The 14,763-nt window shown below is 39.9% G+C and overlaps 1 protein-coding gene across 1 annotated transcript; it reads right to left on the reverse strand.

The window, feature by feature from the left end:
• Nucleotides 1-172: 172 nt before the first annotated feature.
• Nucleotides 173-732, reverse strand: LOC132306806 (disease resistance protein RPV1-like). The gene has a single exon (XM_059804378.1). The coding sequence runs from the start codon at nt 725-727 to the stop codon at nt 209-211; it is 519 nt and encodes a 172-aa protein (XP_059660361.1). The 5' UTR covers nt 728-732; the 3' UTR covers nt 173-208.
• Nucleotides 733-14,763: the final 14,031 nt, after the last annotated feature.

Raw genomic sequence — 14,763 nt, forward strand, 5'->3', positions numbered from 1 at the left:
AATACCAACTATAGGGCTGTGAAAAAACCGTTAGAACTGTTAATTCAGTCAGGACCAAATCGAAAGTGTGATGGAATGGTTCATAACATACTATGCAAGATCAAATCATATATGAATGAGGATACCAATAAAATCAAATTAAGAACTTGCACTTAGAATCAAAAGAACTATTAGATAATAGTCAAGTAATTTGGCACATTGATTAACATTACCCGTCAGTATTATCTAAATCCCATTCGGACAATTCCCCTGCCTCGGCCAAAGCTGCCCTCCAACTTGACACCTTGTTTTTGTCCACATTTTGATCACCATCATGTTTCACAAATGCTTCCCCAAAACTTCCAGTTTGTTTCCTCACATCTGATGGTTTGACTTTGTAAAATATGGGTAGTATCAATTGTGAGAATTGCTTCCTGCATTCCATTATCTCCACAAGTTCGTCCAGACACCATTGGGAAGTCGCGTAGTTTTGGGAGAAAACAACTATGAAATTATTGGATTCATTAATTGCTTTCAAAAGTTCGGATGAGATTTTTTCACCTCTTTTCATTTCATTCTTATCCCTGAATGTTGTGATTCCGGCACCGTTAAGTCTAGAATAGAGGTGATCGGTGAAGTTCTTCCCAGTGTCTTCGCCTCTGTAGCTTACAAACACGTCATACGTCCATTGTTGAACTGGTTGAGATGAGGAAGAAGTTTTCTCTCTGCTTAACGCGGACTTTGCCATGGAAAATTTTGATCACAGAGAGGCCTAAGGTTGAGCCAAGAGAAAGGAGTACTTTATAAACCCAATTTTGAAAAGGTCAATTGGGCACTTAGTCAACTATTTAAATTTAAAAAATTTAATATAAATATACATATCCCTCGAACAACAAAATTTAGGAATACACAGAAAAAACCTTGCACCTGCTGCTTGAAAGAATCCGTCGTCGATGAACCATAGGTTATAGAAATATCCGTTTAACTATCTTAGCTTGATTTTACTAAAATGCCTAAAAATAAATAAATTAACGATAATATTATTTTCATATATTCATAAAAGGGGTAAAAAGGATTATTTTAATTTGTGTTTGATGATGTTTTCATCCGTCAATCAATTTTAAGAGAAGGGAAGGTTTTTTTTTTTACACCGTATAATCATGCACACGACTCACTAACGGTTACTTGACAAAAATACTATTTTGTAACATTTTAAAATATTTTAGAAACTCAAACACACAATGTAAGGCCTTTGCTTGCACCCTAAAAATATTTTTCGATCACGGGTACTGATCAGTTGCTTAAAAATATTTTTACTCGACCATGAGATGCTGATCAGTCGGATTGCAATATGATGTGTTGTTTTAAGACTTCTATTCAGAAGGAGAGTCTTAATTAGCATGCGACTTCTTGATTCGGCCATTTGGTGTTGAATAATTTGGAAGAGCTTTAGTTCGGCCTCATGGTGCTGATTGGCAGAGTCTTACGAACTAAGAATACCCATAGCTTTTAATTTTATGTTAAATTATTGATTGTCCATTTTTTATGAATTTTTTCAATAGTTATATAATTGTATTTGATGAAAAAAAATTAAAAATGACGAGTAATTTTGGAACTAAACGGGCAGGGAGGGTGCCCACTGGGTGGAAAAAGTTAAACGGGGATAGGGATGGAGCGGAAAGGCCCCTGTTTAGGCGGTTTTGGGCAGGGACCGAATGGGGGTTTTGAAATGGTTGCGGGGGTGGTGGAAAGTACACCCACCCAAAACCGCCCCTATTGCCATCTCTAGTTTTGATTCAACCACCTGGTGCTAATCGACTAGGAACAATGTAGTATGTCGGAGGAGAATTATTTCCACGTGTAGATCACCAATCTTATTCAGCCATGTGGTGCTGATTGACAAGGGGTGTTATAACATGTTTGGGGGCTTTTATTTAAAATTAGAATTCTAGTTAATATATATAGTGAAATATATTAACATAATTCCTTGGTTTAATTATATGGTATAGTGCCATGTCATCAAAGGATTTTATTCCATGTGAGCGATTTATTGGAAGTATGTGCATATATTTTGGATAAGACTTCAGACGAGGGGTGTTTGAATTCAAATAAAAGAATTTAAATTCAAATAAAAGAATTTAAATTCAAATGGAATTGCAAATTACCTTCAACTGCTGTAAGGTTTCTCTATAAATAGCGCTAGGAGAGATTTCCACAAGAGGTCCACGACCACAAGAAGATTTCATTCTCTGCATTTTACTTCATCTTTCCTTGAAATTGTACTTCTTTTCTTAGAAGTAGTATAAAATCCAACATTTCTTGAACTTTTTATGAAAATCCTACTTATGAAATAAAAGTCAGACGCTTGGCTTTAGTCCCCTCTATTTTTATTTTATAAGTCTCTTCAAAAAGATGAATGCTCGTGTAGTTTTTTTTTACTCCCTTAATCCATTCTACTTTTAGTGCTGAAAGTCCTCTTTATTGAAGCGTTGAAGAATCTGAAGGAAGGGGTAATCCTTGCCTTCCAACAATCGCCTAATCCACTAAGGGCCTATTTCAGATTCGGTGAGCACCAACAATAGTTTGACTATCCAACCCCTTGAGTCGAAAGACTCTAGCACGCCCTAAAAGGGCCAAACTACCTTATATGCACAATATGAATAAAAAATGAGGGGAGTTTTTTGTTTGTTTGTTTTTTTTTTTTTTTTTTTGGCCTTTAAATATTGTAATTAATTATAAACCAATTTCACAAGGTTAATCACAAAATTTCCAATTCTTCTACTAAATTATTGATTAATCAATATAAACATATAGTCTTAGAGGGCTCTCTTGTTTCATGTCTAGTGTGATTGTTCACTTCGTGTAGTTAATCTCGGTTTGATATCGAATGAACCTCTATGAAAAGTTAATTGATGAAAACTAAGTCTAAGTTACAGACTCAACTAAGAATCTTGTTCACTTGAATATTCCTACAACAATTACACTTTAACCTTATAATTTTTTTTTTTTTTTCCAGTAAATGTTAAGTGTTAGGGTTGGGGAGCCAACCGCTTAAGTTGAAAGACTCTGGCACACCCCTGTAAAAAAAAATTCCAAACAATTTGGTACGCCTGGTGAGACACCGGAGGTGTCTAAACCCAATCTTTATCTTACTCGGTCTTAGTTGCAAAATTTACGTAAGAAACAACCACAACATCAGGAACAAGAGGCTGAATTCGAAGTGAATCAACAACCTCAACATCAGGAGCAAGAGGCTGAATTCGAAGTGAATCAATAACCAAGCAATCAAATATTGGCTGAAAGCGAGACCAACCAAACGTGAAATGGTCACTATGAACCTTACTATGTACTAGGAGTCAAAATGAGATTATACTAGTCACATCTAACCACACCAGCCCATGGAAGAGGGATTACTACAAACTTGGTTTCATTTGGGACCCTGAGATTAATAAGGGTAAAATGGTTATTTCAAGTCATAATTATGGAATGGGAGCTATACATTAGAAAGATGACACAAAAATTTGCAATTTGGACTCAAGAACGACTCTTTAACGACCCAAAAATTCAGCATGACCTCTGCTGAAAAAGTCCTACTATAACTTACTACAAAAATATAAGAATGCAATGGCCTCACTTGGACCTTAAAATTGATCTACCCTGTCCCAAAGCACTGCAATATAACACATTATTCTAACATTTCATTCATCTATTCATTATACCCTAACATAGTTTATTTCATGGTGTGTAATGACCCAAAAAGATACCAAAATAATAATAATAAAATATATAAAATTTCGGCATGACCTCCGCAGAAAAAATTTCTCTACAACCTGTTGAAATACATAAAAATGCAATGGCTTCACTGGACCTTAAAACTAACATATCTTGTCCCAATGCACAATACAATTATTATATCGCATTCCCAAAATGATTACATTCATATAAAAAAAATCCCGTTCCTCTATTTCATCCAAACAAGGAACACACTTTAGCTATATCAAGTTACAGTCCATAAAATGTAGCTAAAATTTAAAAGTCTATAGCTTACAACATTATACTAATTAAACTAAAGTTTCACAAAATAGTTAAGATTACATTTACAAAATATTAGAGTTTTAATACAAAAGATAGCAAAATAAAATAGATCGTCAATCTCGTCTAAATTTGTGGTGGATCGTCGTCTGCCAACTCTTTTCCGTGTCCTGAAAAATGTTGAAAAATAATGGGGTCAACATAAGCTCAGTAGGAAGCGTCTAAGACACACTTTTTATATCCCCGTGAATTTCACACAAAGAATGGGGAAAAAGGAACGGGGTCATACCATGGGGAATACATATTCTTAACCACAAAAATAAGTATGTAGCAAATGTCAACCAATCACAAATTTCCCACAATGTCATGAAGTGCAATGTTATGTAAATGTCGCTCCCCGTTTCCGAAACAATTCCATTTCAGCAACCAAACTGTTAGTGTAATCCGACCCAAGGCATCTCCAAGGTGTCACGAAAGGTAGGTTGGTTAACTATCCATGACCACAAGGCACCTCCAAGGCGTCGCATCCGGCCTAGTTAACTCAACTACATTCCCTTCTAGACTACACCAACATCACGGACCACTAAGCGCCTCCTAGGCGTCCAGTTTTCGCAACACTTTTAGAAAATATTTTTCCCAAAACAATTTTGTTTGTTCTATATATATATATATATTCCTTTCTCTTCCCAATGAATGCATGAATGCTTGTACTTCAATTTATCAACCCAACCATATAACTTTCACACATACGATACAAGACAAATTTATAAACTACATGATGGAGCTCTCATTTAATATTAACTTTGCATAACTAGCATGTAAAATATGGATTCAATTTCATATAAACATTTAAACATGCTAAATCACCTTAAAACAATTAACAAGTAGTCACATACATTCCATGCTCATCATTTAAAACAATTCTTTGCAAGAATTAGCACTAATTAAACATGCTAGGCATCACTTTAAGCTAGAAACTCACAAAAATATAAGAATTCATGCATTATACCACCCCTACTTCAAATTTGTAGAAAACCCCTCAAAATGGGTCTTAAATTCGAAATCCTAGGGGAGGCCAAAAATTGAAATTGTTTGTACTCACAAGTAAATCTCGCCGTGCTCTCCGTTTTGCCACAAACGGCTCCCAAAAACTCCAAGAGATGAGAGATTAATTGAAACTTGAATTTTTGTAGCAAAAGAAAAAAGAAAAATGAAGAATAAGTGAGAAAGAGAGCAGCTTATGAGAAAAGAGAAAGAATGGGGTTGAATTGGCCCCTTGACCACTAAAGGTTGGAATGGTGGGTCCCACCACAATTGAAATATCTAACCTTTTAATTTAAAATATATATATATAAAACAATTCACAACATTACATTCTCCTCAACTTTAAAAGATTTCATTTCCGAAATCAAGCCATACCTGTGGGAGAAAATAACTCTGGATACTTGGAACGAACCTCCTATTCGAGCTCCCAAGTAGCCCTCTCAACTCCGTGATGCCTCCAAAGAACCTTTACCAATGGTATCGTCTTTTTCCTCAACACCTTTTGCCGTGTGTCAAGAATCTGAACTGGTCCCTCCTCGTAGGAAACATCCTCATCAATGTCAACCTCAATCCAACTCAAAACGTAAAATGGATCAAGCTCGTACTTCCGTAGCATCGATACATGGAAAACATTATAGACCCTGTCCATCTGTGGTGGTAATCCTAGTCTGTAGGCAACCTCTCCTACATGGTCCAAGATTTCAAAAGGTCCAATGAATCGTGGCGACAACTTGCCGCTCTTCTCAAACTGCATCAACCTCTTTCGTGGAGAAACCCGAAGAAAAGCGTGGTCTCCCACCTCAAAGGATAGCGGTCGTCTCCGCCTATTCGCATAACTCTTCTGTCGGCTTTGAGCTGTGAGTAACTTCTGTCTGATTAACTTAATCTTCTCAGTAGTCTCGAGTACAATGTCGGGTCCTAAGGCGGTTCTCTCGCCCACTTTAGTCCAATAAATAGGAGACCTACAAGGTCTGTCATACAATGCCTCAAATGGAGCCATATGAATACTTGCCTGATAACTGTTGTTGTAGGAAAACTTAATAAGTGTAAGGTGATCTTCCCAACTACCACCCAAGTCAAGTTCACAGGCCCGAAGCATATCCTCCAAGATCTGGATGGTATGCTCCGACTAGCCATCCGTCTGTGGATGGAATGTCGTACTAAGGTGCAACGATGAACCGACCACTGCTTGAAGTCTTTCTAGAACTTCGAAGTGAACTTGACATCCCTATCTGAAACAATAACCACTGGAACTCCGTGCAATCTTACAATCTATTTCACATAAAGTACACAAAGTGCCTCTGCGTCATCTGTTGCCTTAATAGGCAAGAAGTGAGCTGTCTTGGTCAATCTATCAATAATAACCCATATGGCTTCATTTCCCCTTCGTAACCTAGGAAGACCTGTCACGAAATTCATGGCAATCTCCTCCCATTTCCACTATGCCACTGGCAATGGCTGTAATAAACCAGCTGGTCTCTGGTGCTCGGCCTTCACCTGATGACAGGTGAGACATTTAGCCACAAACTGTGCAATGTCGTTTTTTATCCCACTCCACTAATACTGGTGTCTCAGATTGTGATACATCTTGGTACCACCTGGATGAACTGCAAAGCGGGAAGTGTGAAATTCCTGTAAAACGTCCTCATGACAAATTGTGGGAACAACTAACAAACCCCTGAACCGTAGACCTCCATCTGCATATAAGGTCCAATCCTTCACGGTCTTGCTACTGGAGATCAAAGTGTAAATGGCATCCATATCCGAATCCTGTCTCTGTGACTCAATCACCCATCTAACAAGAGTGGGCTGACCCACGAGACTAAACAAGAATGTTGACTCACTGTCATCATCATCATCAAAGCAATACAATCCCATTTCTGCCAAATCTTCAAGCATCTTCCACTTCCGAGTGGCTAAACTGGCCAAGGTCCCACGAGATTTCTCGCTTAGGGCATCAGCTACCACATTTGCCTTACCCAGATGATACTGCAAATCAAAGTTGTAGTCTTCTAAGAATTCAACCCATCGCCTCTGTCTATTGTTCAAGTCCTTTTGGGAGAAAAGGTACTTGGGACTCTTATGGTCTAAGAACACCTCAAATCTCTTACCATACAAATAGTGTCTCCAACACTTCAAGGCAAACACGACTGCCGCTAGCTCTAAGTCATGAGTAGGGTAATTATGCTTATGAGTCTTCAACTGTCGAGACCCATAAGCCACTACTCTACTATCTTGAATCAGTACACAACCCAAACCATCATGTGAGGCGTCACAATAGATCACATAACCCAACCCAAGCTCGGGTATCACCAACACTAGAGCCGTAGTCAACCTTATTTTTAACTCTTGAAAAGAAGACTCACAGGCCTCATTCTATGCAAACTTGATCCCTTTCCGGGTTAATCTGGTCATAGGAGCTGCCAAACGGGAAAAATCCTTCACAAATCTCTGATAATAACCCGCTAGGCCAAGGAAACTCAGGATCTCAAAAACATTCTTGGGTTGCTCCCAATTCAGAACTGCCTCAATCTTTGATGGATCAACTGACACTCCACCTTCCAAGACAACATATCCCAAAAACTTCACCTCTTGTAGCCAAAACTCACACTTTTCATATTTGGCATACAAACGGTGCTCCCGTAGAATTTGCAACACTATACTCAAATGAACCTCTCCTGAGTCCGTGAATACACAAGAATGTCATCCACGTAAACTACCACAAACTGATCCAAGTAATCGTGGAAGACACGGTTCATTAGATCCATGAATGCCGCTAGTACATTAGTCAGACCAAAGGGTATGACAAGAAACTCATAATGTCCATACTGCATACGGAAAGCGGTCTTTGGAATATCCTCCTCTCTAATCTGTAACTGATAATAGCCAGACCTCAAGTCAATCTTCGAAAAATAACTGGCTCCCATCAACTGATCAAACAAATCATCTATCCTTGGCATAGGATACTTGTTCTTGATGGTGGCATGATTCAACTGTGATGTTTCCATTTTTCGTCATTTTTCATTTTTCTGAGAATTTTGTCGTTGTAAGGGCATTTTTGTCTTTTTGTCGTTTTTCGTACCAGACACTGTGGAGTGTGCCGGTTGTGTCCGAGAGTTGTTTGGGGTATTTCATTGAGTTTAGGACTCTTTGAGATGCAAGGGTGGTCATTTTGGTATTTTTTAGTTTTTCGGGCCGGACAGTCCCGTGTGGAACCCGCTACCGGAGCTGTTGCATATGGGGATTTTGGAAGGATCAATTTACATCATAATCATTTTATTTAATGTGTTACGTGTGACTATTTTATAGTTGGTGCATATATGTAAAATTGTGGTGAGAATTAATAAGGAAAAAGAAAAAGGAAAATTTATAAAAAAAAAAAAAAAAATGGTGGAACCCGCATCTTTATTAAAGATAGACAAAGAGGCATTTTTAGCCTCATTTCCTTCCCTTTTTCTCTCTCCCCGCTGGTCTCTCTCTCACCCTCTCAAATTCCATTTTTCTTTTTCTCTTACTTCAAAAGCTTTAAACCTTAATTTCTGCCTCAATTCTTGATATTTTTGAGAGCCGTTTGCGGCAAATTGAAGATCACGGCGAGATCTACGATTTGATCGGAGCAATTCCTTGTTTGATGCACTCTAGGAAATTCGTGATCTAGGGTACAAATTAGGAGTTTTTGCTTAATTTGAGGTAGGGGTCTCTAATTTATGTTTTTTTTGTTCTTTTGTGAATTATCCCTCAATATTTGTTGCAAAACATATTTAATTTTGAGTTAATTGCCTTGAGGATGATGTAAATGTGGTATATGAAGTCTATGATTATATATGTTAATTGAATTGTATGAAAAACATGCCTAAGCGTTAATTTCTATGCCCAAGTGTTTATTATCTTGCTAGAAATGGCTATGTGGAAGTATGTTAAATTATGTAGTAGAAATTTATTTATTTCCATGGAAATGGCAAAGTATGTGACATGCATTCATAGCATTGGGCATGAAAATAGGCAAAGTTATTTGAATTGGAAAAAGAAAGGGGTTTTTGGGGAAAAAAAATTGATTAAATGGTTTTGAGAAAACCTGATCGTTGCGGAGTCACCAAAGGGTTGGTGTGTTAATGTAACCTAGAAAGAACTAGGAGAAGCACCCTAGCGTAGATGAGCTAGCTGGGCCCCAAATGACGTCGCGGAGGTACCAAGGGTCAGGGACAGTAGCCAAGCCTTCTCTCATGTCGCTGCAGAGTCACCAACGGACGGGTTATATTAATAGTTTGAAAAGTGATGGATTTGGATTTTGAAAATGGGGAGTGACATACATGGCATCGCATTTCATGGCGCGGCATTGTTTGTTTTGAACTTGAAATTGATGTTGTATTTTTCCCCGACTTAGTATGATCCTGTTCCTTATTGTCCTATTTATTGGTTGGATTCATGGGGTCACAAGAGGTGTGTTTTAGGCACCAACTACTGAGCAAATTACTCACCCCATTATTTAACATTTTTCAAGGCCGGGAAAGGAAGTAGTCGACGCCTATCCTTCACAAGCATGAGGAAGACTAGGAGTTTATTTTTGTCAGCTTTTGTATTTAGCCCATTGTTTTGTAAAGTTATAACCTATGAAATGTAATTGTATTGTAATGGGACTATAATCTTTTGACAACACTTGATGTATATTTGGAACTATGGGAACGTATGGAGGTGAATGGGTAATGGAGTTATGTTTTGATTAACTATAGAGCCTTTTAATTATATTATAACATGTTCTTTTGCCGTGAATTCGGAATTTGACTGCATAATAGGTCTAATTCAAGTTTGGCTTGAATTGAGCATGGTCAGGAAATCATTCAAGAGAGTTGAGTCCCAGGAAGCCTTGTTTCGGCTGGCTGATCCTCACTATCAGCCGACCGAGACCCCAGGTTCGGCCTACCATACCCCCTTCATTAGCCGACTGACAGGCTATTTTGAAAAATCCCAAGAGCATGCAAGTTTCACAACTGTTTTAGCCGACCGACCATATAGGTCAGCCGGCTGATCCTGCCTTGTCAGTCGGCCGACCAAGTGCTATTAGCTGGCTGACCATTCCTCTTTAACCTTTGTATTTGAACCTCATTGTAAGGTTGTGTCTTAGGGAAATTAGGGACCCTGGATTGACTCGTATGACAGATATGGACACAGGAAATGGATGGTATGACCTAGTTGACCTCGGGTCAGGGCAAGGACCCGGTTATCGGTTCGGACCCACGGGTTCGGGTCATTACAAAATTGGTATCAAAGCAATGGTTCGAAAACCATTAGGACGATGGGTAGAGGCCTGCATAGGGTTACGTGGGAAGTTATTTGTATTATTTATATGATTACTTGTTACGTGTTTTGATATTTGCAGAAGCATGTTTAACTGCTTATATGTTTATGTGCTTACATATTTATGCTAAAGTGTTTCTTGCTTAGTTTTGCATGCTAAGTGTTAGCACGACATCATTTCATGTTGAGTCGTCCACAGTGGACCCTAATGTCTTGTCATTGAACCATTTCCTTGTTTTATAGTACGATGCCACCACGAAAGACACCCAGAGGGGTTGGCTCTAAGTCGACAAAGGGTGACGTTGGTGAAAGCTCTAGCTCCAATCCGATGAAGCAAAATGAAGAAGATACGCTTCTTCGGGATTTGATTACCCCAAGAGGTGTTTCAACTAGAAGGGATTATGTTAAAGCACCCGTTGAAGAGGGTAAAGGTTCGGCGGAACTAGCATTGAACCGCTTGTTGCAGAGTCCTTTGAGGGCAACAATTGCTACTCTTCCGCAACCGGTACCGCAACCAGTACCACAACCGGTAGTTCAAGTTGAGGAAATGCCAACACAGAAGCGTCTCAAGTTGATTTCAGGGTTTTCTAAGTTGATGCTGATGATGTTTAAGGGTGGTGCGGACCCTATTGAAACAGATGACTACATGGACCAAGTGGAAACTCATTTAACTTCTATGGATGTGATGGATGATTATGTGAAAATCATCCTAGCCACTTATAAGTTTTCTAAAGATGCTAAGCTTTGGTGGAAGTCAGTCACCAACCGGCACAAGGTGGAGGAGATGAGTTGGGACATGTTTAAAGAGCTGTTCTACGAGAAGTATTTTCCGGTCACCAAGAGATAGGAGCTAAGAGACCAGTTTAATGGCCTTATCCAAGGCAATATGTCGGTGACCGAGTATGAGAACAAGTTCACCTCTCTCTCTCGCTTTGCTCCAGAGATGGTAAGCAATGAAGTTGATAAGACTCGGAAGTTTATCTCTGGGCTTGATTACAAAATAAGGCCGTTGATAACAACACAGTACATTAAAGTTTATTCGGAGGCAGTGGAAAGAGCATTGATGTTAGAGGTGGAGGCCAAAGATAGAAATGCAGGAAAGGAACAGTGGAGGCAAAAGATGAATGCAGTACCATCTTCGGGAGGACAGTGGTGGTTCGTCTCAATTTTAGGAGCAGCAGTCTGCACGATCCGCTCCTACTACTTCTATGCCAGCTGGGTCTGATAAGAGTGGAGTCATTTATTTTCAGTGTCAGCAGCCTGAACATTATAAGTCTAACTGTCCTATGAGGTCTTCTTCAGTTTCTTCAGCCCCGAGAGCTTGTTATGGGTATGGCCAGCAGGGCCATTTGATTCAAGACTGTCCGAGTCAGGGAACAGGCACCAGTAGTGGCATAGAGTCATGGCAGAGGCCGTCGCAGTTAGTTACAGCTCAGTCAGGTTTCAGACCACTGCCACTACCACAGCCTGCCATGTCTTCTGAGGGTTCACGAACAGCTAGAAGAGATATTCCTATTATGTCGGCGTAGCAGTTCGGTGTTCAGGTTGACAGTTCTCAGACACAGGCACCATAGGGATGTATCTTTGTACTTGCACCGACTGATGCATCTTCTGGACCATCAGTTCTCTGAGATATCTTTCCAGTGTTTGGTTCTTGGGCTCGTGTTCTCTTTGACTCTGGTGCACTCATTCCTTCATTGCATCATCATTTGCACTTGCATCGGGGTTACAGGTCAGTTTCATGGATCGGGTGTTATGTGTTGATACGTTAGTTGGGGTTTCAGTGTCTTTGAGCCGAATTGTGAGAGATTGCTCCATTGTAATAGCCGGGTGGACTTTTGTGTTTGACCTTATCCTCCTGGAGATGACTAGCTTTGATATCATTCTTGGGATGGATTAGTTAGCTTCATTTCGCGCTACGATCAATTGTTTCAGAGGAAGAGTTACAGTTTATACTCCCGAGGGTGATTGTTTCTTTTTCGTGGGAGATCAGAGTGATTCCCAACTTTTATCATTGTATGAAATTCGTGGAAGAGGTCGTGGTGATTATTTCTTGGCTAGACTTTTAGCCGAAGAAGATGATGTTGTGGAAAAGGATTATCCTACAGTTGTTTGTGATTTTCTGCATATGTTTCCGGAGGATTTGACAGAGTTACCTAGTATCACGCCGATTTCCATGGCACCGTATCGTATGGCACCAGTTGGGTTGGAAGAATTGAAGAGGCAGCTTGATGATTTAAGGATGAAAGGTTTCATCTGACCGAGTATGTCACCGTGGGGCGCACCGGTCTTGTTTGCTAAGAAGAAAGATGGTTCTTTAAGGATGTGCATTGATTATCGGAAGTTGAATCATGCCACCATCAAGAACAAGTATCCTTTGCCAATGATAGATGATTTATTTGATCAGTTGAAGGGAGCCAGTTGTTTCTCGAAGATTGACTTGAGGTCTGGAAATTATCAGTTGTGGGTTAGGGATGAGGATATCCCAAAGACAGCGTTCCGTACACAGTATGGACACTATGAGTTCCTTGTTATGGCTTTTGGCTTGACTAATGCGCCAGCGACATTCATAGACTTGATGAACTGCGTCTTTCACGATTACTTGAACCAGTTTATGGTAGTTTTCGTTAATGACATTCTTGTGTACTCACAGACTCGGGAGGAACACGAAGTCCATTTGAGCGTTATATTGCAGATTCTGCAAGAGCACCGTTTATATGCCAAATATGAGAAGTGTGAGTTTTGGCTACAAGAGGTGAAATTTTTGGGACATGTTATTTCGGAAGGTAGAGTGTCAGTAGATCCATCAAAGATAGAAAAGGTTTTGTCTTAGGAGTAACCCAAGAATGTTTTTGAGATCTGCAGTTTTCCTGGTTTAGTGGGTTACTACCGAAGATTTGTGAAGGATTTTTCTCGCTTTACAACACCTATGACCCGCTTGACCCAGAAAGGGATCAAGTTTGTGTGGAACGAAGCCTGTGAGTCATCATTTCAAGAGTTGAAGATAAGGTTGACTACAGCTCCAGTATTAGTGATACTCGAGCGCAGCTTGGGTTATGTGATTTATTATGATGCTTCACGTGATGGTTTGGGTTGTGTGCTGATGCAGGATGGTAGAGTAGTGGCTTATGGGTCTCGATAATTGAAGACTCTTGAGTACAACTACCCTACTCATGATCTGGAATTAGCGGCAGTTGTGTTTGTTTTGAAGTGTTGGGGACACTACTTGTATGGTGAGAGATTCGAGGTATTCCCGAATCACAAGAGTCTCAAGTACCTTTTCTCTTAAAAGGACTTGAACAACAGGCAAAGGCGATGGGTTGAATTTTTGAAAGATTACAACTTTGACATGCAGTATCATCCGAGTAAGGCAAATGTGGTAGCAGATGCCTTAAGCCGAAAATCTCGTGGGACTTTGGCTAGTTTAGCCATTCGGAAGTGGAAGATGCTTGAGGGTCTGGCAGAGATGGGATTGCAGTGTTTTAATGATGATGTTTGTAGTAAGTCGGCATTCTTATTTAGTCTTGTGGCTCAGCTTATTCTTGTCGGACAAGTGATTGAGTCACAGAGACAGGATCTGGATTTGGATGCCATTCATGCTTTGATCTCGAGTGGTGAGACAGTGAAGGATTAGACCTTACATGTAGATGGAGCTCTACGGTACAAAGACTTGTTGGTTGTTTCCACAGTCGTGAGGACGTCTTACGGGAGTTTCACACTTCTCACTTTGCAGTTCATCCAGGTGATACTAAAATGTATCACAATTTGAGATTTCAGTATTAGTAGTTAGAGATGAAGAAGGATGTTGCACAGTTTGTGGCTAAATGCCTTACCTGTCAACAGGTGAAGCCCGAGCATCAGAGACCAACTGGTTTGTTGCAACCATTGCCTGTAGTGCAGTGGAAATGGGAGCAGATTGCTATGGATTTTGTGACAGGTCTTCCTAAGTCCTGGAGGGGCAATGAAGCCGTATGGGTCATCATGACCAAGATGGCTCATTTCTTGCCTATTAAGGCAACAGATGACGCAAAGGCGCTTGGTGTGCTATATGTGAAGGAGATTGTGAGGTTGCATGGAGTTCCAGTAACCATTGTTTCAGATAGGGATGCTAAGTTCACTTTGAAGTTCTGGGAAGGACTTTAAGCAGTGTTTGGCTCAGCGTTGCACCTTAGTACGACATTCCATCCACAAACCGATGGCCAGACGGAGCGTACCATCCAGATTTTGTAGGATATGCTTCGGGCATGTGTTCTTGATTTGGGAGGTAGTTAGGAGGATCACCTTCCACTTATTGAGTTTGCCTATAACAACAGTTATCAGGCGAGCATAGAGATGGCTCCATTTGAGGCCTGTCATTTCACATTTTTCGTACGGGATGTTAGTTGAGTCCATTTGCATTTCATACATTTTATT

The sequence above is a fragment of the Cornus florida genome, unplaced genomic scaffold (assembly GCF_030987335.1).
Source record: "Cornus florida cultivar Cherokee Brave unplaced genomic scaffold, ASM3098733v1 CherokeeBrave_3.0.0_Hap2_Chr05, whole genome shotgun sequence".
NCBI classification, from domain to species: Eukaryota; Viridiplantae; Streptophyta; class Magnoliopsida; order Cornales; family Cornaceae; genus Cornus; species Cornus florida.